The following is a 24734-nucleotide window of genomic DNA, read 5'->3' on the forward strand; positions in this document are numbered from 1 at the left end:
AATTATGATGTTAAACTACCTTTTAAGATGGTCAAATTCTTCGGTAAAAGGTCTTTATAGGAATTCATTCATCATTAGCTTAATTGTAATGCAATATGTGATTTGATACTAGCAGTAATTTTCTTGGGTAAAATTATGAACCCTAAAGAAAAAAAAAAACCTACGAGAAGTAGACAAGTCTTTGTGGGAATTCATTCATCATTAGCTTAATCGCAGTGCAATATGTGATCAGGTACTAGAAATAATTTTTCTAGGTAGAATTATTAAGCCAAAAAAAAAACTAAGGTAAATAAATAACATAAATAAATCTTTCATATTTTTTGACACATACATATATCCTTTTGTTCTCCAATTGAGGGATATGACAATTGAATGTCTTTATCATAAGATTTTGTTAATAAATGAAAGATGGTAAGCTAGGCTTCACAGCATTACCTGCACTCTCAAAAAACTTAATGTACAGTAACCTAATCAGTTGTCACACAACAAAAGGTAAAAAACAGAGCCATAAATAACATATAAATAGAAAAACAAAAATACTAAAGCAACTAAACAAAATCAATAGAAAGTAGATAAAAACCAAAAACCATTCCAAAATATTCTAAAACAAAACCATTTATTTTTATTTTTATTTTCTTATTTCAATCACTAGATTAGTGGCATAAAAAAAATGACACGATTTGGTGACATTCGATACTTGTCATGACATGGAACGGGAATTTGAAGATCGATTTGGTGACCATGGAGATATATAGATCTCTACACGCTGGCCTTCCACCTACAAATCCAGACGCCTGGTCAGTGTCCTTCAACCTTAGGCTGCTACTTCCATCTTCTTCACCACAACAGGACTCCTCACATGGTGTTTCCCATCAGACCAGGTTATCTCTCCAAACACATAGTCATTACTCTTAAACCCTTTCGTGGCCTCTAGAGTGACCTTGAACATTTTCTCTTCGTTTATCTTATCGAACTTCAAGCTTCTTGGCTCAACCTTCACAGATATGCCTCCAGGTGCCCTGATATTAACTCTATACAAGCTTGGAGTCCCCACGTTCTTCAAGGTTCGGGACAACGTGGTCTTATTGCTTGAGAGATTCGGGACAGTAATGGATGGATAGTTGAAATCCAGCAGACCATTGTTCTGCGACGGGCATATGTATGGCTTACCAATAAAAAGTGACAACTGGGTTGAATTATAGCCAATGGAGCATAGAAAATTCACGTAATCTTTAGTCGTTAGGTCATAGACCAGGCCTGGGTCCATTGCACGGCTAGGCCAGATGTGCCCGGCACCATAATTCAATGGGGTTGCCTCAATAAGAGAAGCATTCGCGATAGGCTGCTTCACATTACTGATCGTTGTCGCTGAAATGTCATAAGCAACCACTCAAGCTATCAGAAGAGAAGCACTTGGAGATGCTAATGCGAAGAGCAGAAAAGCACTAACCCGTTGTCATGATTGCAGATTTAATTGCAGCAGGACTCCAATCAGGGTGAATAGTTTTGAGAAGACCAGCGATTCCGGAAACATGGGGGCATGCCATTGAGGTTCCAGATAAAAAGTTGAAATGTACTCGGCGCCGGTCTCCTGGCACAGCAGTTGGCCCAGATGCTCCGGTGAAGGCAGCTAGAATATTGACTCCAGGTGCAGTGATGTCGGGCTGAAATCATCACATATGCACTCTCACTATAAAAATAATATTGAGCATGTATTTTAAAACGCTCATGTGAAGCTATTAAGAGTACGTACCTTAAGGATCTCTGGGGTGATGAAGTTAGGCCCAGGAGATGAAAAATCAGCCATGACAGGTGCAGCCACTGTTCCCACCTTCGTGGCGCCACTTATGTAAGCTACAGGTGACCTGAGTGAAAAGAGAAGTTCCAAGAGATTCACAGGATCACAAACGATAGATTGTTCAGGGCATTATCGACTGAAATCAACAAAGTTTAATTGTCTGAATTATCTATTACATAGACCTTACTTTGTACTATAGACATAAGTTAAAATGGAAAGTCCATCGTCTGCAGAGACAACGGAAGTAGGAACAAAGTGTGCCCGAGGTCGGATTTGTTGAATTATCAATTGATTAGCAAGTATCACCCCAACACCACCAGCTTGAGAAACAACCAGACTCTTTTCTACATCAGGAACCTCGTTTCGAGTACAATATACCATTTTTCCTTTAACTTTCAAGGGGTCAAGGGATCCGATGGAGCAATATTTTCTGCCAAAGACAACAAGATAAGAAATATGAACCTAACAACTACAGCTAGAAAATGTAATTTTGGCTGAGAACAAAATTAGTTTGCTGCTTACGCTTGATTACTGGAAACATTGGCAGCTTTAGCATCCACCGAATTGATCAAGGGGTAAAACTTCCCAGCTGGTTGAGTGTTGGTATTAAAACTCATACCCTGATTATCTAGAAATTAATATAGCAAATTCTTGGATCCCATGATAGGTAGAACAATTTACAAGGACTTGCTAAAGATATGAGCTCACAGAACGAACCTTGTATTGTTTGTTATTTCCGAGGATGACATTAGATGTGAACTCCCTACTGATAGTGCTACAAGCAACTGTAAGAATCCAGGGAGCTACATTCCCAACGACTCCAGGGTCAGGTCCATCATTTCCAGCGGCGGCAACTACAACAATCCCGTTCTCCATTGCAAGAAATGCTCCAATTGCATTCCCATGAGTAAAGTATTCTCTCGGACCGGATCCAAGTGACACGGAGAGGATATCGACCCCATCATGAATAGCAGCTTCATAGCCAGCCAACACATCAGCATCGCTACAGCCGTGCCAGCAGACCTTGTATGAAGCGACTCGCGAGTTGGGCGAACCTCCCTTGGCTGTTCCATAAGCTGAACCAAGGAAGGTTGCCCCCGAAACAAAACGACCTCCAGCAGTGGATAGAGTGTGGGTTCCATGGCCATCATAATCTCGCGCGGTGTGGTTTGAAGAATCATGTGTTTCTGCTTCGTAGCCTTTGCTAAAGTACCTTGCTCCTATAAGTTTCCTGCTAATAACAACATATCTTTTATGTTACTGATCTTACTATAGGAAACAGAAGAATTTGTCTGCGGTTCATTATCAGAGGCAAAATGAGTAGTTCGGGTCAAGAAAAGTGCTCTGGCCTTGAGAAAGAAATTAAAGTACCTGTTGCATTTAATCCCATCATTTGGATCACAGTATCCCTTCCATTTAGATGGAACAGGCCCCATCCCTTCATCATTGAAGCTTTCGGATTCCGGCCAAACACCTAGCGTCATGCACAGTCAAGAAAAATAGATCAAAAATTTACCATCATTGGAGATTTTTCTTTCAGATGCAATGTAGCTGTACCTGGTCCAAAATAATTGAATGCAAGAAACATTTAAATTAAGAAGATGAAATGATATGAAGGAGACTTGACCAGTTCTACGCATGTACACAGACATGTAAAATTATAATTACCAGTATCAAGGGTCCCGATAATTACGTCTTCGCCAAATCTTGCCTTTAGCCACATAGAATCAGCTGGAATTTCTCCATTTCTTTCCAGTCCAAGAAAGCCCCAAGAATTTGTTGTGTGTAATTGACTTATGTGGTTTCGAGAAACTGATACAACTTCTGGATGCTCTGAAAACGTATTAACAAGACCATAATTGTAATAGTACCAAGGATTGCACGATATACAAGCTGAACAATTTTAATAGTATTATATATACTTGAAATCTCAGCTGCTTCTTCATCTTCAAGTACTGCTGCAAAACCGTTGATATAGCGAGTGTAGGAGTAAAAGATGGCTTGTTTCGCCTTCTCCTTGCTGTCATAACGAGTTCAAACTTAATCATCAGTATTAGAACAACCAAATACAGCACTGATCACACAGCAGAAATATTCAGGACTGCATCACCACCTCTTCATACAAGAACCCAAAAGTTCATGATGGGCATCGGCTACCCTATCCAGGTCAGTGGTGGAAGGTTCAGAAGCATAAGAATGTCTCCCAAGGTAAACCACATAAGACTGCACGTACACAGACACGGGTATCACTGTCAGTAGCAGAATTATAACATAAGAGAGATTGCAAATGTAACTTGAAAGACTAAACGATCAGACAACATTAATGCATGCTAGCTTGCCTTTTTTGCAGCCAGAATTGGACTCTGCAAGGTTGTGAAAAGAGTGAAAAACAGAAACAGAGAGCAAGAAGCTGTCCTCCTGCCCATGTTTGCTTTGCTTTTTGCTCAATAAGAGAACAACGATTAGCTTGCCTTTTTTTACATTCTGTAACCTTTGAGCTTGGGCTTATAGGTGATTTCATCTCTTTCGTGGAAATTTGGTGACCTCAAAAAGGAACCCCTCTGGGTCAATAATTGGTTTACAGCTAGTCAACCCTTCTCTCCTCCATTTCTCTCACCCTCCAAAGCACTTACGTCGAAGCTTCAAAGAAGAAAAGCCGAAGTCTCAGAAACACTCTCAATAGTCTTAATTTTGTCATTACATAATTTTGCATACTGATTTTACTCTTAAACTTTAAAAACTACTTGTTTTGTTAACGACTTGCATTCATCTTTAAGGCTTTTCAATTATGTTTTTATTAAAAAATATATTCTAAATTGCACTTTTTTTCTATTAAAAAAATAGCATCATTTTACAAGTACTTAACGTTTTTCATTAAATAATTTTAACGGGAACTGGAAAATCAAGATAATTTATGGGAAAATTGATAAATAAAAATTAGTGAAATATCTACTCATGGGCTTTAATGGATGTCCTTGTATGCTTACACATGGGCCTCAATTTTGTCTTGCTATTTTTTTAAGTGGGTCCTATCCCACTTGAAAAGATCTACTCAAAGATAGCATGGCATGATTTTTAAGTCGTCTTATCCCAAAAAATAAAAAGAAAAATGAGAATGGTATGTACATGATATTATTTTCAAAATTTATTAATTTTTAGGGGTGAGAATTTGATCATAGGATGCCCACGAAAATACTCTTTCAAGCTACTATTTTAATTATTAAGTTGCTAGTTGCCTTCAACCAATAAGTTTTTATTATTATTTTTTTAGCTTATAAGAGGTAATGTTAGCTTTATGAATCAATTTCCAGTTTAAAAAAATTAGTACGAGTTGATTTTTTATTTTTTATGTTATTTTTTAGAATTGATTGTTTTTAATTTTATCTTTTAACATTGATTTTATTTGGAAATTGAACTTCATAAATCTTTTTAATTTATTTTATAAATGGTTATTTATGATACAAATTATAGGTTTGGAGAGTTAGCCCAAATTGAATCAGGTTATTCTTTTTTAAAAAAAATCTTTTCTTTTTAGTTTTGACCTTCAATATTTAGTAGATTGAGAATTTGGTTTCTTGATTTTTCTCTCTTTTTATTAAGTTATTTTGGTATCATGACAATGATTATGAATTTACTGGGTTAACCCAGATTAACTTAATTTTTTCTTTTATTTTTTTTATAACCTGTTTCTTTTTCAATTTTGTCATCCAACAATAAGTTGGTTGAGAACTGGGCTTCGTGATGTTTTTTTCAATTTGTTTTTTATGGGTTAATTTCATTCTCGTAACTCGGGTGGTGGGTTTACCTGGGTTAACTTGAGTCATTTTTTGTTATTCTTTTAAAATTGAATTGTTTTTGTTATTTTTGTCCTTCAATATTTTTTGTTATTGAAAATTATGCTTTCTAATTTGTTTTGTAGGTCAGTTAGGGTTGGTATGAGTTGTTCTAATATGTTATCGTCTTAATATTTAAAAAGATATTGTCTAATATAAATCAAATTTTGAGTTCATTATTTTTATGTTAAAAATCTATTAATAACACTTTCATATTTTTTTAAACTTAAAAAGAATAATTTGACCCGCAGCATAGCATGTGCCAAACATTTAGCATGGTCTATGTTGTGGCTTGGGAAAAAAATAATATTTTTTTTCTTTTTATTATCTTAGATTTGAATAAAGAAAAAAATAATTGATCACGAATACTGAAGTCTAAAATTATGTAAAAAATAAAAATTGCATAGAATGTACACACAGAAACACTTAATTTATTGATTTTGTTCTTCACTATTGTGGGCTGAGATGACCAGAGCAGAGTTTATGGCTTGTGATGGGTTGGGCCATTGTGGGCTCATTCTGCAGTGCCTAACAGTATACGAAATCCAGGGCCTCATCCACTAAGCTTCGGGAAACGATATTCACATGCACATGCTTTTGGCTAGCTAGTGGCAATTCACTCACGGACTCGATGAAATCCTGCAAGATCAGCGAGAAAGGGAGAAGAATGGCAGTACTCTTAGCCACTGAATGGAGCCCGCGACCTTGAAGAACAGGGCGTAATTGCACGATGAATCGTAGCTTGAGAGCCCTAGGAAGATCCACAGACACTGAGCACAGAGGGCACATGACACTGGTTTTGATTCTCAGTACTGCAATGTGTTAAAGAAGACAGCATGGGGTAGGGTCACTGTCGTGTTGCTGTTAGTCATTTCTTCAAAATGGAATATTGGTAGAGTCATTACAACCTATTTCATATAACTAGCCTTGGTACCCGCACGATGTCGCGGGTCATTTTTTTTGTATAAAAATATTAAAAAAAATAAAAATTTAAAAATCTTGGGTTTTTTTGTAAGGCCATACATAAAGAATTTTGAGTTTGGCTGCAACGTCTGACCTAGAAGTAATATTAATAATAAAATTAAACTTGCATGACCCAAGTTTAAGTGAACCTGATTGCAACACTGGACTCAAGAATATTGGATGTGGGTCTGGCTATAAGGTCGTGTCATAAAAGTGTGATAATTAAATAGACTAATTAAAAAAAACAAAGAAAAAAAATTAACAGGAAGGAAAAAACTAATGAAGAAAAAGAAAAAGAAAAATGAATTAAGTGGGTTAACCCTTTAAACCAGGTTATGCCGTAAAACCTTGGATTCGCGTAATGAAAGTTTGACTGGGCTAACTCATCAAATCAAGTTAACATGTCAAGCCTAGGATATGTATCATGAAAGTATAAAAGTCTAATAATTAAATAGAAAGAAAATTAACTTTAACAAATTAACTAAATGAAAAAAATAACTCTTTAAATCAAGTCAACCCATCAAACCCGAGATCCGTATCATGAAAATCTGATAACTAAATAAAAAAAATTTAACATTAACAAACCAAATCAAAAAAAAAAATTCATAAAAAAAAATTAAAAAGAAAAAAACAAAGCTAATATTGTAGTAATCCATAGTGTTTTTTATTTTTATTTTTTTGAAAAAAGCTACAAAGCTAAGTTTTCAACCAGATCAATATAAAAAAAATGACAAAGACTATTTTTTTTAAAATCAATTTTGGGTAAAATAAATGAAAAAAAAAACATGTAAAAAAAAGAAAAAAAAAGCGGAAAAAAAAAAAACACGTTGGGAAAGCTACAGTGTTTTAAAGAAATAAACAAAAAAACTACAATTTCAACCAATTCAATAGTAAAAAAATAAAATCAACAAAAAAAATTCTGAAAAAAAATGCAAAAATTGACAATTTGAAAAAAAATAAAAAAAAACATGTGGGGAAAGCTAAATCTAGATTATCATTCAGCTCAATATTGAAAAAATAAATTCGATAAATATAATTTTTTAAAAAAATATATAGAGAAACACTGCAGCAAAACAAAAACTATGTAGGGGAAACACTGTAGCAATCCATATTATTTTAAAAAAAACTACAAAGCTAAATTCTCAACCAACTTAATATATAAAAAAAAAAATCTACAAAGATCATGTTGAAAAAAAAAATCATAAAAAGAAAAAAAAACCAATGTATGAGAATATTATAGCAATCCACAATGTTTTAAAGAAAAAAACTATATAGTTAAATTTTTAACCAGCTTAATATTTAAAAAAATTAGTAAAGATAATTTTGAAAAAAAAAATTAAAAAAAAGAAAAAAAAAAAGACAAAGAAGTCAATTTTAGGTAAAAAAAAAAAAAAAAAAAAACATGTAACAAAAAAAAGAAGAAACAAAAGCAAAAAAAAAAAATAATAATAATAAGCTATAGTTAAAAAACTGCTACAGGAAAAAAAAGAAAAAAAACATGTAAAAAAAAAAAAACTGCCTTCTGTAAAAAAAAAAAAAAAAAAAATCACAGCTGCTACAGTGATTTTCCCACGCGTTTTAGAGTTCTTTAATGCTTGTCTCACTTGTTTGACAATGACTTGAGCAGCACCACAGTTCCTGTTTATTTTTTTGAAGGTTTTGAGAAGAAGAATATGCTTAAATGTCCAGAGAAGATGAAGAAATTCTTGTGTATTTTCTATATATTTTTCAATGCAGCAAACTCTGCTTTTATATATATATTATATGTAACTGATTCCGGTATTTTAGGAATCAAGATCATCTCATCTATCCACTAATGGAGGGTCACGATTCTTACACATGTAAGAATGATTTGTAACAGTTTTTGTAACAGTAAAAACTGATATAATTGTCATAACGATTTTAACTGACTCTTTAACTGTTTTAACAGAATTTTTTCAATTTCTTCATCCTTCTTCCTTCAGTCTACGTAGTCTTCTTCTAAGACTTCAATCACAAGTAATCAGCTTAGCTTTCAGCAACATCTCCTAAGCTGTTTACTGATTTAACTCCAAGATTTAGTCTTAGTTTCTTGAATCTGTCTCTGGGTAGTGCTTTTGTGAAGATGTCTGCAAGTTGTTCTTCACTTCTGCAGAACTTCACATTAATTACTCCTTCTTGCAAAGCCTCCCTTATGAAATGATACTTCATGTTTATGTGTCTTGTTCTTTGATGAAAAACTAGATTTTTGGCCATTGAAATTGTTGACATATTATCACAGAACAAGGGTGTTGCCTTAGCTTGCATTTTACCAAAATCATCAAGAACAAACCGTAACCAAATGGCCTGAGTAGTTGCTTCAGATGCTGAGACATACTCAGCTTCTAAAGTTGATAATGCTATTGTGTTTTGTTTCATATAAGACCAGGAGAATGCTCCACTTCCAAAGCTAAATGCATAGCCCGAAGTGCTCCTGCTATCATCTTTACTTCTTGCCCAATCTGCATCATAAAATCCAATGAGAGTTGCTGATTGATCCCTTACATATTCAATCACATAGCTGAGAGTTCCTTGCACATATCTTAGAACTCTTTTTGCAGCTCCCATGTGAATCTTGGTAAGTCCAGCCATGAACCGTGATAATAAACTTGCAACATACATTAGATCAGGTCTTGTAGCTGTCAAATATAGTAAACTTCCTGTTATTTTTCTATAAAGTTCTTCATCAGCCAACTCACTCCCATCCACCTTCTTCAGCTTCTCACCAGTGGCCAAGGGAATGGAGACTGGTTTGCAATCATCAAGTCCAAACTTACTAAGCAGGGATTTGGCATATTTCCCTTGATGAATAAACACCCCTTGATTGGTTTGCAGTATTCTCATGCCAATAAAATGATAAAGGAGTCCAAGATCAGACATCTCATACCTTTGCATCATTTCCTTTTTAAATTCACTGAGCATCCTCTCATTGCTGCCAGTGTACACAATGTCATCAACATAGATTGAGACAATGATCAAATTACCTTCCATGTCTGATCTTGTATACAAAGTAGCTTCACTTGTGCTCCTTTTGAATTTGCATATAGAGAGGTATGCATCAATTTCACTATACTAGGCCCTCGGTACCTGCTTTAATCCATACAAGGCCTTCTTTAGTTTGTAAACTTTGTGTCTTGCATTCTTTACTTCAAACCCTTCAGGCTGCTCAACATATACTTCTTCTTTAAGAACACCATTTAGGAATGCTGATTTAACATCCAATTGAAACAATTTCCACCCCTTTTGTGTTGCAAGTGCAATGAGAGTCCGGATTATGTCTAACCTTGCTACTGGTGCAAATGTTTCATTTTAGTCAATTCTGGATTTTTGTGCATATCCTTTTGCTACAAGGCGAGCCTTATGTTTTTGAACTGTTCCATCAAGATGAAGCTTAGTTTTGTACACCCATTTCACTCCTATCATAGTTTTATCACTTGGTCTCTCCACCAATTCCCAAGTATTGTTCTGCTCTATCACTTCCAATTCTTCCTTCATAGCCTTCTGCCAGGCTTTATTTCCAAAAGCTTCTTGATAGTTCTCAGGTTCTATGATGCACATGTGACACCTTGCATGTATGTCTTCCAAGGTTTTTAATTTTACTAGAGTAGAGCTCGGTGAAGATTGTTGACTGTTATCACTGTCAATCTTCTCAACTAACTCTCCAACTGTAGAATTTTGATTGCAATGTTCAACATTATCGGGTTGGACTGCAGCAGAGTGTTCCTCAGAATTTTCACCTTCAACTTCACCCCCTTCATGATTGAAAGACAAGTGGCTTTGGTTCATCAAATTTCTTTCCCAATTCCATGCTCTATCTTCACTGAAAATCACACTTCTTGAAAGAACAATCTTCTCAGTTTTCAGGTCATATATTCTATACCCTTTCTCACAGCTACCATACCCAACAAACACTCTCTTTCCAGCTTTGCTATCCCATTTCTGCCTTAGTGATGATGGGATATGTGTGTAGCACAAGCAACCGAACACCTTTAGATGTTTGATTCCTGGCTTCCTTCCCGTAAAGGCTTCAAAATGAGTCTTTTCAGTAACAGATGTTGTGTAACATCTTTTCTGAATATACACAGTTGTATTCACAGCTTCTGCCCAGAAGATTATTGACATTTCTTTCTCTATTAGCATGGATCTTGCCATTTCACAAATTGTTTTATTTCTCCTCTCTGCAACTCCATTCTATTAAGGAGAGTATCAAACTGTCAGTTGCCTCTCCGTTCCTTGTTTTACACAGAATTCTTTAAACTCTTTTGAAGTATATTCATTACCTCTGTCACTTATCAGCTTCTTTAATTTATATCCACTTTGCAACTCAACAAATGCCTTAAATTTCTTGAACACATTGAGTGCATTAGATTTGTTTCTGAGGAAATATACCCAACACATTCTTGAGTAATCGTCAATGAATGTGATGAAGTATCTGTTTCCTCCTATGGATTCATTCTGCATTGGTCCACACAGATTAGTGTGGATTAATTCAAGTGGATCACTTGCTCTCCACGCTTGCTCTTTGTCGAATTTCTCCCTGTGATGTTTGCCTGATGCACAGCCTGCACAAACATCTTCTACTTCTGTCAGAACAGGAAGCCCGCATACCATCTCCTTCTGCTGCATCTTCTTCATGCTGGCAAAATTCAAGTGTCCTAGTCTTCTATGCCATATCCAGGAATCCTCAGTCACTGAAGCTTTCCTTGCTGCAGGTGTGATGGATTCAAGTGAAAGTGGGAAGCATCGATTTCCTCTCATGATCACTATTGCTATAACATTGTTGAGGCTTTCATCTTCAAATATTACTGCTTTGTTATCTCCAAACAGAATGTAATAACCATGCTCCATCACATGCCCTACACTCAATAGGTTTTCATCCAATCCAGGAACAAGTAGTACCTCTTTTATGTATCTTTTCCCATGTTGAGTTTCTACAACCAATGTGCCTTTGCCAGTTGCTTGCACAAGGTCTCCTGAGCCCATCTTTACTTTGCAGGTTACTATTCTATCGATGTTGATTAGTTCAGATTCTTGAGAGGTCATGTGGTTGTTGTAAGCATTATCCACAAACCATACCTTTCTGTCTTGCAGACTTGTAGAATGGCAAGCATAGAACATGGTTCCTGTTGAAACCCTTTTTTTGGTCCCCGTATAAGAAACAAGAAAAAAAATTATTTAAAAAAAAATTAATTAATAATAATAATAATAAAAATATATCAAAAATATATCAATGAATCGAAATTTGACAGTATATCATTGACCAGTGAGAGCCTTTTTTATTAAGGAAATTTTATTAGAGGAAGAAAAGTACAAAATCAGATGTTTATGGACTCAATTAAATTTTATTGAAAGTTTAATTGAATTATTGGAGGGTTTGATTGCAAGAAAATTTGATTTTAAAGTCAATTTGGGGTTTTAATTGGAAGAAATTGAAGTTCTGGCGTCAAATTATATTTTTTAGAGTTGATTGGGTCAAATTAGGGGCTTAATTGCATGCATATTGAAGTCTGGTGGCCAATTAAGGACTTAATCGAAGAAATCCAAAACCAAGGACTACAATGAAAAAGCGCGCAAATTGAGGGGCTGATCTGAAATTGAATGCATTCTGGCGCCTGTTTTCATTTAAATGAAACAGCGCGTTTTGGTCAAAACGGCGCCGTTTCATGCATTTTCAAAAAAAAAAAAGGGCAAACAGTGTCGTTGTGAACGACACCATAAGCTTTCTTCTTCCCCTGCACACGCAAAGAGCAAGGGAAGAAGAAGCATTTTTCCCCTGTTTTCTATTCCCCCCTCTCTCTCTGTCCCAAAACCCGAAAACCCAACGACGACCCGACTTGTCCCTTCACTAACACCACTAAGCCCTCGCACTAAAAGCACCATACCCTGCGAACAACTCCCCGGCTCACCTTACCCTGCACCATGACAAGGGTAAGGTGGCCCTCCCCTCCTCTGCCTATAAATACCAGAGGAGGGAGTGCCGAAAGAAGGGAGAAAAGAGAGGAGAAAAAGGGAGGAAGCTGGGAATGATTTTTAAGGGAAACCAAGAGAAAGAACTGAGAGTTTATTAAAGAGACCGAAAAAGAGAAAGACTGGGAGAGAAGGGAAAGCTGGAACCACCTGAGGGAAGTATTACAGAAAAAGGGAGGGGAATATTTGGGGAAGGCAGAGGAGGGAAAGGGAAACCGGCAAAGGAGGCAGAGAAGAGAAAGGGAAGTGACAAGAATATATTTATACCGGAGAAGAAGAACAACCGCAGCTGCCATCATGCTTCCTCTCCACCGCCACAGCACACCACCTGACCACCGCTGACACTGCCATCTCCAACCGCCACTGACAGCCACAAAGGGAAAGAGGAGAAGAAGAGCAGACAATGAAAAAAAGGTAGAGGAGAGGGTGGCTGAGAAGAGAAACAGAGGAAACAGGAGACAAGGAAAGAGAACAGTCGCCGCCTACACCACCACCCCTGCCACATCCGCTGTCGCCAGCGTCGCCATCGCTCCAGGTAATTTTCTCCCCTCCCCTGTCTGTTTTTCGCTTCAGCTTCATTTGCATGCAAAACGTTTACGTTCTGCAGCAAATGAAGATTTAGCACAATAACTAGCTAATTATATTTTTTACTGGTTACTGTGCTGCGTACAGTAACCAACCCCTTTCATTGGTTACAGGCTGGAACATCAGCCCAGCCCATACGGCTAGGTTGAGTCCAGCCCACAATATATGGGCCGGGTCATGCTCAGCCCAGGATGGTTGGGCCAAATTTGGCCCCTTTTTTTTTGTTAAAAAAAATGCAAAAAAATATTTGTTTGTAATTTTACAAGTTTCCGTGTATTTTTTATGTCATTTTGATTAACATCAAGCAGTGTTTTTATGTTGCTAAAAATACAAAATCCGATATTAAAATACCCGGTTTTCATCAAAATTTCCAAAAATACAAAAAAAAAGAAAAAAAAAGAAAAAAATGTTTTTGTGCATACGGCCAAGTGTCTCCAAGCTAAAAAATCATATTGTGTTTTTTATATACACCAAAAATCAATGTTTGCATGTATTTTGGCTTTAATAACCAGTTTATTAAAGTCAAGAGAACATTGGCCAAAATTTCAAAAACAAACAAAAATTTTATTTTGTTTATCTCTTAGTATCCGGGGCATGATATTACACGTATTGTGTATTCCGGATATTTAATTCTTTTTTTCGGACAATAGAACCTGGGGTATGACATTACACGTAATGCATATTCTGAACAATAAGAAACCACAACATGACTTAGATTTTATTAGACAAAACAATGCAACCTACCGTAGGTAGGGAGTAGTTGGGGTGTTAACACCTTCCCTTTACCCAACTAGTCTCCGTACCTAATCTCTAAAGACCAGTTAGGGTTCCTAACAACTAGAATACTAGGTGGCGACTTCCGGTTCATTTTTCACCGCTAAGAGACAAAGAATTCCTTGTCTCACCATATTTTTCACAATAGATAGATACATACCACACCTTCATACATGGGGTGGTGGGTGATCGCCGCAACGTCGCACACGTGCGACAGTTCCTGTGGTAACTCTCTCTTCTTTGGCATAATTTGCTAGTTGTTTATGACTGCGACTCTCACAATCTTTTGCAGTATGGCCAAACCGGTTGCATCTTCCACATCTTGGTTTTCCTTTGTGTCTACATAAACCAAAATGTTGCTTCTGGCAGACTTGGCATTGTGGCTTTACACTCGCTTGACTACTTCCCCAAGCAGTGTTGTTTTAGCTTGCATTATTATAGTTGGTTCCATTTCTGTTTGGAAATGGATTTGGTCCTCTCCTGTCTTGTGATTGCCATCTTTGAGGATGTCTGCCTTGGAAACACTTATGTGAGCTGTAGGCTTGATTGTTTTCAATCTTTAAACTGCTAAAGGCTTTCTCTATTCCTGTTAGCTTATCCCTTTCATCATGTAGATCTTCCCTCTTATCATAAACTTTCACAAAAGCAATGACTTCTTTTGCTCTCAGAACATCAAGATCTCGTGTCTCCTCAATGATTGACATAATGGACTTATACCTTCTGCTTAGACTCATTAGCAATTTCTGCACAATTCTATTTTCTGATACATCTTCTCCTAATGATTTCAGGTTATTCACAGTTGCAAAGAATTTAGCTAGATATCCATCTAAGCTCTCACTTTCTGCCATTCTCAGGTATTCAAAGTCAGCTCTCACTGCTTGAAGTTTTATAGCTCTAACCTTTTTATCTCCTCTGAATTCTCTACTCAAAATGTCCCAAGCTCCTTTTGCAGTCTTTTCATTTCTTATTCGTGGGAAGAGGTCATCTGTTAATGCTCCTTGTATAAGGCTTAATGCCTTTGCATTCTTGATTTTTTCTTCTCTGGATGTCGTGGATGCATGCAATGTAGTTTGCTCAACTTCACTCTCTTCATCGCATGATCCAGTTGCAACCTTAGATGATGGATGAGAATTGATTCCAACTTCTATTACTTCCCATAGATCGAATGCTATGAGGATAGTCTCCATTTTTACAGCCCAAAAATCATAATTTGTGCCATTGAACTATGAAGTTCTTAAATCTCCTCCAACAGAGCTTGATCCTACCATTTTTTGAGTAAGTAATAGTTTAATCAATCTGTTTGTCACAGTTTACGCCCCTTTGGAATCAGTTTGTAAGCTCTGATACCATGTTTATTTTTTGAAGGTTTTAAAAAGAAGAATATGTTTAAATGTGCAGAGAAGATTATGAAGAAATTCTTGTGTATTTTTTATATATTTTTCAATGCAGCAAACTCTGCATTTATATACATTGTATGTAACTGATTCCGGTATTTTAGGAATCAAGATCATCTCATCCATCCATTAATGGAGGGTCACGATTCTTACACATGTAAGAATGATTTGTAACAGTTTTTGTAACAGTAAAAACTGATATAACTGCCATAACGATTATAACTAACTCTTTAACTGTTTTAACAGAATTTCTTCAATTTTTTCATCCTTCTTCCTTCAGTCTACGTAATCTTCTTCTAAGACTTCAATCACAAGTAATTAGCTTAGCTTTCAACAGTTCCATCCCCTCAGCAAAGAGGTGAAAACAAAGGAAAAACAAGAAATCCAGTTTATTTTACCGTAAACATCACCCAGTTACAAAAAAAAAAAAAAAAAAACTAAATCAGCTAAGTTATTTATTGTGCTTTGTGAGTGAAAACACCGTGGATTCATGCAGTGTATTGTCCATTTTATTTAGACGAAGGCCTTCATTGGTATTTTCTGTTCTTTCCTCATCATAGATCCAACGCATGTTCTCTTTAATCCTGGATTCACTGTCTAATTATAATTTACATTACGAGTTAGTGCAATGATAACACCGCATTACTGTTCTTGAATGTTTTGCTTTTTTTTATTATTGTTGATGTTTTCTCCTCTCTTTTCTGCTGTACGCAATACATTAACCAAATCATTTTCTTTTTCTCACAACTGATAGAAGACTGGAACCTAAAACGGAACAGTACTGTAGCTAGCTAGGCCCTTTATCATCGGGATTACTGTTGTTTTCTCCCTTTTCTTCTTACTTTACTTCCTCTTTTGATGAGAGGAGGGCTTTGTAAGCTGTCTTTTGGAGCAAAAAGGTAAAATAAATGGAACTGTGGTGTCCTGTTTTACTTAGAAAAGAAGATTAAAGGAGTATCATGCTTGTCGAAAAGGTGGACAGCATAAGCTTTTTCATAACGACATTTATCAAAGTTGTGCACCATAGTATTTAAACCCTATTTTTTTAGCCTGTCCAGTATTAAAACTAAGTTTTTCTTAAGAAAAAATACATCGATTCGATATATTTAAAGAAATTTAATGGATTTTTTAGAATGTTAATTCCAAATGTTTAGCTGAAAAAATAAAGATAAAAGCATGATTTCTTAACCATTAGATTAACTCCGTAAAGTTATCATTAAATTTCAGAATCAACCGAGTAATTAATTCTAATATTGAGAGACAAATGACGTGAATCAAATTATCTATTTAATCTATTAACAAAACATAATCCTAATTGCCATTGATCTTGTTGAATTTATATGGAACCCACAAATATATGGCTAATAAAGTGGAAGATTGTCTCCAAGACTTGCGGTATAGTATAATATATACCCAAAAGAAAGTGTTGGTTTCTGGCTACAAAGACCCACTCAACAATTACTTGTCGAGAAAAAGAAGAGCAAAAGAGCAGAAGGATACAGTTGCAGACCACCGTGTCATAATTCATGGCCTGTTCATGTTATTGTACTTATGGTGGATTATAATTAAGATTGATCTATGCTGGTAATTAAGATATTATAACATATATCTAGTTCGATGAGCTATGAAACAATAACATGTTTGAAGTATTATAAATTGTCGTTCTAATTTTAACACTTTTTTAAGAAATAATATAAATGCATATATATGTATAAAAGTATTTTTTTTATTTTAAAAAATCAACATTTTCCCAAATTTATGAAGCTAAATGCAAAGAAAAATAATGAACAACTAAACTAGAAAAAAATAATCAATTTTAAAAAGATAACTCCAAAAGAAAAACGTAGAGCGATCCCTAGGTAAATAGAAAAACTTACTATCAAGGTCAAGAGACCATGATAATGGAGTGAAATAAATCTAGTTAGATTTTAAAAATGAGTTTGAAGAAAACACGAATAACTTCACAAATCTAAAGTATTAAAGGAGTAAAACTAAAAGGAAATTAGTGTAAAAAGAGGGGGGAAAAAGTCGACACCACCCAAGTTGACCCAAACTTTTAAATTTTTTACCAGAGTCATGAAACTGGTGTAACTCAATAGAAAAAAACCATGACCCTCAATTTCTAACTAACCAACTCAAGATTGAGGGATGAAATTGAAAGAAAAAAAAATAATTTGACAAAAGGTTCCATAAAATAAAATAGCAATATAAAATAATAAAGATCAAATGTTAAACAAAAACAGACAAAGCATAAAAATAACATTGTTTGATTTTAGGCTGAATTTGAAAAAAATCTTACATTTTACAAAAAAAATAAAATCAATACATAAATAAGAAATCAAAAGAAAGAGAATCAAACATGAAATAAAAATAACATTTAAATTAAAGGCAAAATAAATAAAAAAATTTAAAGTTTTCAAAAAAAATCAAAATGAAAATAAGATAATCAAAAGGGAACTAAATCATAAACTTAAAAAAAAAAAAAAAATTAAAAGGACAACATAGATTTTTGATTGGGTAACTTGTTTTTCAAGGAGAAGTGAGAAGAAAAAAAAAAGTGGTAGGAGCCACACCGCTGCACACGCCGCCACTTCATCAGAAAAGGGATGCCAAGAGGATTGTTAACCGTCACGGATGGCCATTTTCTAACACCATATAAATCCGCATATGCCGCCTAACACGTTAATGTGTGTGTTGTACACGTCAATCATTTTTTAAAAAAAATATATTTCTTACACTTACTAAAATACCAAGTTACCCCAAACTTGACCATATTATAACTAAAAAATAATGATGAAAATACAAAGAACCCCTTGATCCCAAGTTTAATAAAATTTGCATCCAAGGTTAAGTATGTAGACTCATTATACATATAAAAATGAAAAAACAAGTCAATCTCTAAATTCAGATAAAATTATTTTGATTTTAAGGTTATTCTAGTCATTACATTGTTCTATAAAAATGTAAACAGACTGCATTGTCCCTAATAAATATAATAATGAACACATGGTCCATGAAAAAAATCAGTATTACTCCCAATAGCTAGTCTAATGTTTTTTTTTTCTATATATAAAGGCAAAAACATAATTATATTGTTCCGTTTACAATACATTATGTCTAGGTATACAGTAATTTCAAAATCCCAATCATTTTTTTTCTTTGTAATAGTATTGGTATCTCCTTTCTTTTAGAAAAAGATGGAGTTCAAACTTATTCTTTATAATAATTATAATAAAAGATCCGAGAATACATTAGGTTTACTTTTCTTACATGTTCAAGCATAAACCAACGGATCGCCTATGAGAAGAATGCTTTAAAAAAAAAAAAAGCATTCTTCTCGCAGGCGATCCGTCGGTCCATGCAGGCAAAAACGTGGGATTATAAGACAACATTTCTTCCTTTTTGCTTAACACAACTACTACTACTTTATCATATCTTAGACTACTTTTTTCTTGCTTTTGCTTAAAATAAATATTCCATTTGACCCAATTATATCAACAGGAGGGTATGACCATGCCAGCAGTTTAATTCCTCAATATGTCTGTTTATGGTTAGCTATTAGCACATCGATTTCATTTTATGCTCTAAATTAGAGAAGACTGTTTAATTTTATGTTCATACTCTACAACAAAAGACTGCTCTTTTGTTGCTGTAGTCTGATGTATTCATGTGTTATATATGTTAGTTTCAATTAAAAATTGAGTTAGAAAGTTGAAATAAAAATATTATTTTTTAAAGAAAAAAAGACTGAGTATTTACAGTTTAAAATTAAGTCGTTGACATTTTAATTGATTTGAATCAATAAATTTAAATTTTATTTTACCAAATTAATCATCAACTTAACGTCAAAACTTATTATTAATATCGCTAGAGCCCAACTGAAATAAAACATTAAACTCAATCCTAAATTAATTTAATGTGAAATGATTAAATTAAGAATAAAAAAAGTTAAGTGACAAAGAACAAATTGAACGTAGAATTTTCCAAATAATATTTATTACTATTATGTTTGAATTGGATATGCTTGTTCAAAAACAACACCTAAGATATTTTAGAAAATTATGATGTTATACTACCTCTTAAGATGGTCACATTCTTCGGTAAAAGGTCTTTGTAGGAATTCATTCATCATTAACTTAATTGTAATGCAATATGTGATTTTCTTGGGTAAAATTATGAACCCTAAAGAGAAGAAAAAAAAAGCCACGATAGGTAGATAAATCTTTGTGGGAATTCATTCATTGTTAGCTTAATCGCAGTGCAATATGTTATTAATTAGATACTAGAAATAATTTTTCTAGATAGAATTATTAAGCCTAAAAAAAAACTAAGGTAAATAAATAACATAAATAGATCTTTCATATTTTTTGACACCTACAAAATGTATGGATATCCTTTTGTTCTCCAATTGAGGGATATGACAATTGAATGTCTTTATCATAAGATTTTGTTAATAAATGAAAGATGGCAAGCAAGGCTTCCAAGCATTACCTACACTCTCAAAAAACTTAATGTACAGTAACCTAATCAGTTGTCACACAACAAAACGTAAAAAACAGAGCCATAAATAACATAAAAATAGAAAAACAAAAATACTAAAGCAACTAAACAAAATCAATAGAGTAGATAAAAACCAAAAACCATTCCAAAATATTCTAAAACAAAACCATTTATTTTTATTTTTATTTTCTTAGTTCAATCACTAGATTAGTGGCATAAAAAAAATGACACGATTTGGTGACATTCGATACTTGTCATGACATGGAACGGGAATTTGAAGATCGATTTGGTGACCATGGAGATATATAGATCTCTACACGCTGGCCTTCCACCTACAAGTCCAGACGCCTGGTCAGTGTCCTTCAACCTTAGGCTGCTACTTCCATCTTCTTCACCACAACAGGACTCCTCACATGGTGTTTCCCATCAGACCAGGTTATCTCTCCAAACACATAGTCATTACTCTTAAACCCTTTCTTGGCCTCTAGAGTGACATTGAACATTTTCTCTTCGTTTATCTTATCGAACTTCAAGCTTCTTGGCTCAACCTTCACAGATATGCCTCCAGGTGCCCTGATATTAACTCTATACAAGCTTGGAGTCCCCACGTTCTTCAAGGTTCGGGACAACGTGGTCTTATTGCTTGAGAGATTCGGGACAGTAATGGATGGATAGTTGAAATCCAGCAGACCATTGTTCTGCGACGGGCATATGTATGGCTTACCAATAAAAAGTGACAACTGGGTTGAATTATAGCCAATGGAGCATAGAAAATTCACGTAATCTTTAGTCGTTAGGTCATAGACCAGGCCTGGGTCCATTGCACGGCTAGGCCAGATGTGCCCGGCACCATAATTCAATGGGTTTGCCTCAAGAAGAGAAGCATTTGCAATAGGCTGCTTCACATTACTGATCGTTGTCGCTGAAATGTCATAAGCAACCACTCAAGCTATCAATGACTCGTCCAACAATAACTTGGAGATGCTAATGCGAAGAGCAGAAAAGCACTAACCCGTTGTCATGATTGCAGATTTAATTGCAGCAGGACTCCACTCAGGGTGCATAGTCTTGAGAAGACCTGCGATTCCGGAAACATGGGGGCATGCCATTGAGGTTCCAGATATAAAGTTGAAATGTACTCGTCGCCGGTCTCCTGGCACATCAGTTGGCCCTGATGCTCCGGTGTAAGCAGCTAGAATATTGACTCCAGGTGCAGTGATGTCGGGCTGAAATCATCACATGCACTCTCACTATAAAAATAATATTTTAAAACGCTCATGTGAAACTGTTAAGAGTACGTACCTTAAGGATCTCTGGGGTGATTAAGTTAGGCCCAGGAGATGAAAAATCAGCCATGACAGGTGCAGCCGCTGTTCCCACCTCCGTGGCGCCACTTATGTAAGCTACAGGTGACCTGAGTGAAAAGAGAAGTTCCAAGAGATTCACAGGATCACAAACGATAGATTGTTCAGGGCATTATCGACTGAAATCAACCAAGTTTAATTGTCTGAATTATCTATTAACGTAGACCTTACTTTGTACTATAGACATAAGTTAAAATGGAAAGTCCATCGTCTGCAGAGACAACGGAAGTAGGAACAAAGTGTGCCCGAGGTCGGATTTGTTGAATTATCAATCGGTTAGCAAGTATCACCCCAACACCACCAGCTTGAGAAACAACCAGACTCTTTTCTACATCAGGATCTTCGTTGCGAGTACAATATACGATTTTTCCTTTAACTTTAAAGGGGTCAAGGGATCCGATGGAGCAATATTTTCTGCCAAAGACAACAAGATAAGAAATATGAACCTAACAACTACAGAAAATGTAATTTTGGGTGAGAACAAAATTAGTTTGCTGCTTACGCTTGATTACTGGAAACATTGGCAGCTTTAGCATCCACCGAATTGATCAAGGGGTAAAACTTCCCAGCTGGTTGGGTGTTGGTATTAAAACTCATACCCTGATTATCTAGAAATTAATATAGCAAATTCTTGGATCCCATGATAGGTAGAACAATTTACAAGGACTTGCTAAAGATATGAGCTTACAGAACGAACCTTGTATTGTTTGTTATTTCCGAGGATGACATTAGATGTGAACTCCCTACTGATAGTGCTACAAGCAACTGTAAGAATCCAGGGAGCTACATTCCCAACGACTCCAGGGTCAGGTCCTTTATTTCCAGCCGAGGCAACCACAAGAATCCCGCGCTCCATAGCAAGAAATGCTCCAATTGCAATCCCATCAGTAATGTATTCTTCCTGACCGGATCCAAGTGACACGGAGAGGATATCGACCCCATCATGAATAGCAGCTTCATAGCCAGCCAACACATCAGCATCGCTACAGCGGGGCCAGCAGACCTTGTATGAAGCGACTCGCGAGTTTGGCGAACCTCCCTTCGCTGTTCCATAAGCTGAACCAAACAAGTTTGCCCCAGAAACAAAACGACCTCCAGCAGTGGATAGAGTGTGGGTTCCATGGCCATCATAATCTCGCGCGGTGTGGTTTGAAGAATCATGTGTTTCTGCTGCTTCGTGGCCTTTGCTAAAGTACCTTGCTCCTATAAGTTTCCTGCTAATAACAACAATCTTTTATGTTACTAATCTTACTATAGGCAACGGAAGAATTTGTCTGCGGTTCATTATCAGAGGCAAAATGAGTAGTTCAGGTCAAGAAAAGAGCTCTGGCCTTGAGAAAGAAATTAAAGTACCTGTTGCATTTAATCCCATCATTTGGATCACAGTATCCCTTCCATTTAGATGGTACAGGCCCCATCCCCTCATCATTGAAGCTTTCGGATTCCGGCCAAACACCTAGCATCATGCACAGTCAAGAATAATAGATTGAAAATTAACCATCATTGGAGATTTTTCTTTCATAAGCAAGGTAGCTGTACCTGGTCCAAAATAATTGAATGCATTTAAATTAAGAAGATGAAATGATATGAAGGAGACTTGAACAGTTCTATGCATATGTACACAGACAAGTAAAATTATAATTACCACTATCAAGGGTGCCGATAATTACGTCTTCGCCAAATCTTGCCTTTAGCCACATAGAATCAGCTGGAATTTCTCCATTTCTTTCCAGTCCAAGAAAGCCCCATGAATTTGTTGTGTGTAATTGACTTATTTGGTTTCGAGAAACTGATACAACTTCTGGATGCTCTGAAAACGCATTAACATGACCATATTTGTAATATTATCAAGGATTGCACGATGTACATGCTGAACAATTATAATAGTATTATATATGTAAGTACTTGAAATTTCAGCTGCTTCTTCATCTTCAAGTACTGCTGCAAAACCGTTGATATAGCGAGTGTAGGAGTAAAAGATGGCTTGTTTCGCCTTCTCCTTGCTGTCATAACGAGTTCAAACTTGATCATCAGTATTAGAACAACCAAATACAGCACTGATCACACAGCAGAAATATTCAGGACTGCATCACCTCTTCATACAAGAACCCAAAAGTTCATGATGGGCATCGGTTACCCTATCCAGGTCAGTGGTGGAAGGTTCAGAAGCATAAGAATGTTTCCCAAGGTAAACCACATAAGACTGCACGTACACAGACACGGGTATCACTGTCAGTAGCAGAATTATAACATAAGAGAGATTGCAAATGTAACTTGAAAGACTAAACGATCAGACAACATTAATGCATGCTAGCTTGCCTTTTTTGCAGCCAGAATTGGACTCTGCAAGGTTGTGAAAAGAGTGAAAAACAGAAACAGAGAGCAAGAAGCAGTCCTCCTGCCCATGTTTGCTTTGCTTTTTGCTCAATAAGAGAACAACGATTAGCTTGCCTTTTTTTACATTCTGTAACCTTTGAGCTTGGGCTTATAGGTGATTTCATCTCTTTCGTGGAAATTTGGTGACCTCAAAATGGAACCCCTCTGGGTCAATAATTTGTTTACAGCTAGTCAACCCTTCTCTCCTCCATTTCTCTCACCCTCCAAAGCACTTACGTCGAAGCTTCAAAGAAGAAAAGCCGAAGTCTCAAAAACACTCTCAATAGTCTTAATAGGTTTACAGCTAGTCAACCCTTCTCTCCTCCATTTCTCTCACCCTCCAAAGCACTTACGTCGAAGCTTCACAGAAGAAAAGCCGAAGTCTCAGAAACACTCTCAATAGTCTTAATTTTGTCATTACATAATTTTGCATACTGATTTTACTCTTAAACTTTAGAAACTACTTGTTTTGTTAACGACTTGCATTCATCTTTAAGGCTTTTCAATTATGTTTTTATTAAAAAATATATTCTAAATTGCACTTTTTTTCTATTAAAAAAATAGCATCATTTTACAAGTACTTAACGTTTTTCATTACATAATTTTAACGGGAACTGGAAAATCAAGATAATTTATGGGAAAATTGATAAATAAAAATTAGTGAAAGATCTACTCATGGGCTTTAATGGATGTCCTTGTATGCTTACACATGGGCCTCAATTTTGTCTTGCTATTTTTTTAAGTGGGTCCTATCCCACTTGAAAGATCTACTCAAAGATGGCATGGCATGATTTTTAAGTCGTCTTATCTCAAAAAATAAAAAGAAAAATAAGAAGGGTACGTACATGATATTATTTTCAAAATATTTAATTTTTAGGGGTGAGAATTTGTACATAGGATGCCCACGGAAATACTCTTTCAAGCTACTATTTCAATTATTAAGATGCTAGTTGCCTTCAACCAATAAGTTTTTTTTTTATTTTTTTACCTTATAAGAGGTAATGTTAGCATCTTCATGAGTTTAAAATGTTAGTTTGGATTGATTTTCTGTGTTTTTTTAGAATTGATTTTTTTTAATTTTATCTTTAAATATTGATTTGATTTAGAAATTGAATTTCATAAATCTTTTCAATTTACTTTATACATTGTTATTTCAATCTCA

At 35.4% G+C, this 24734-nt stretch overlaps 2 protein-coding genes across 4 annotated transcripts; both read right to left on the reverse strand.

Moving 5' to 3' along the window:
• Positions 1 to 549: 549 nt before the first annotated feature.
• Positions 550 to 4491, reverse strand: LOC118043482 (subtilisin-like protease SBT5.3). Of its 2 annotated transcripts, none has more exons than XM_035051471.2 (11): positions 4138 to 4491; positions 3912 to 4021; positions 3721 to 3818; positions 3467 to 3631; positions 3170 to 3272; positions 2516 to 3032; positions 2321 to 2418; positions 1986 to 2228; positions 1754 to 1865; positions 1451 to 1664; positions 550 to 1368 (listed from the first exon to the last, which is right to left on the reverse strand). In XM_035051471.2, exons 1-11 carry the CDS (start codon positions 4222 to 4224, stop codon positions 815 to 817), a joined length of 2301 nt encoding a protein of 766 aa, XP_034907362.1. In that variant the 5' UTR covers positions 4225 to 4491; the 3' UTR covers positions 550 to 814. The 2 variants fall into 2 exon arrangements, with proteins under 2 accessions (XP_034907362.1, XP_034907363.1); XM_035051472.2 differs by having other exon boundaries at positions 2516 to 3029; positions 4138 to 4488.
• A 15494-nt stretch (positions 4492 to 19985) lies between these two features.
• Positions 19986 to 23844, reverse strand: LOC118043481 (subtilisin-like protease SBT5.3). 2 transcript variants are annotated; one of them, XM_035051470.2, is made up of 11 exons: positions 23516 to 23844; positions 23290 to 23399; positions 23102 to 23199; positions 22842 to 23006; positions 22550 to 22652; positions 21894 to 22410; positions 21699 to 21796; positions 21368 to 21610; positions 21135 to 21246; positions 20845 to 21058; positions 19986 to 20754 (listed from the first exon to the last, which is right to left on the reverse strand). In XM_035051470.2, exons 1-11 carry the CDS (start codon positions 23600 to 23602, stop codon positions 20201 to 20203), a joined length of 2301 nt encoding a protein of 766 aa, XP_034907361.1. In that variant the 5' UTR covers positions 23603 to 23844; the 3' UTR covers positions 19986 to 20200. The 2 variants fall into 2 exon arrangements, with proteins under 2 accessions (XP_034907361.1, XP_073266642.1); XM_073410541.1 differs by lacking the exons at positions 23102 to 23199; positions 23290 to 23399; positions 23516 to 23844 and having other exon boundaries at positions 22550 to 22735; positions 22842 to 22980.
• Between the last annotated feature and the right edge of the window lie 890 nt (positions 23845 to 24734).

The sequence above is a fragment of the Populus alba genome, chromosome 7 (genome assembly GCF_005239225.2).
Source record: "Populus alba chromosome 7, ASM523922v2, whole genome shotgun sequence".
NCBI classification, from domain to species: domain Eukaryota; kingdom Viridiplantae; phylum Streptophyta; class Magnoliopsida; order Malpighiales; family Salicaceae; genus Populus; species Populus alba.

Excerpts from the sequence above, each read along its gene's own strand:
- LOC118043482 (XM_035051471.2), bottom strand. The coding sequence starts at position 4,224 with ATGGGCAGGAGGACAGCTTCTTGCTCTCTGTTTCTGTTTTTCACTCTT. Across the intron at positions 4,022-4,137 it reads CAATTCTGGCTGCAAAAAAG|TCTTATGTGGTTTACCTTGG; the intron begins GCAAGCTAGCAT and ends GTGTACGTGCAG. Across the intron at positions 2,229-2,320 it reads AATGTTTCCAGTAATCAAGC|AAAATATTGCTCCATCGGAT; the intron begins GTAAGCAGCAAA and ends TGTCTTTGGCAG.
- LOC118043481 (XM_035051470.2), bottom strand. The coding sequence starts at position 23,602 with ATGGGCAGGAGGACTGCTTCTTGCTCTCTGTTTCTGTTTTTCACTCTT. Across the intron at positions 21,797-21,893 it reads GAAATAACAAACAATACAAG|GGTATGAGTTTTAATACCAA; the intron begins GTTCGTTCTGTA and ends CTAGATAATCAG. Across the intron at positions 21,059-21,134 it reads TCACCCCAGAGATCCTTAAG|CCCGACATCACTGCACCTGG; the intron begins GTACGTACTCTT and ends TGATGATTTCAG.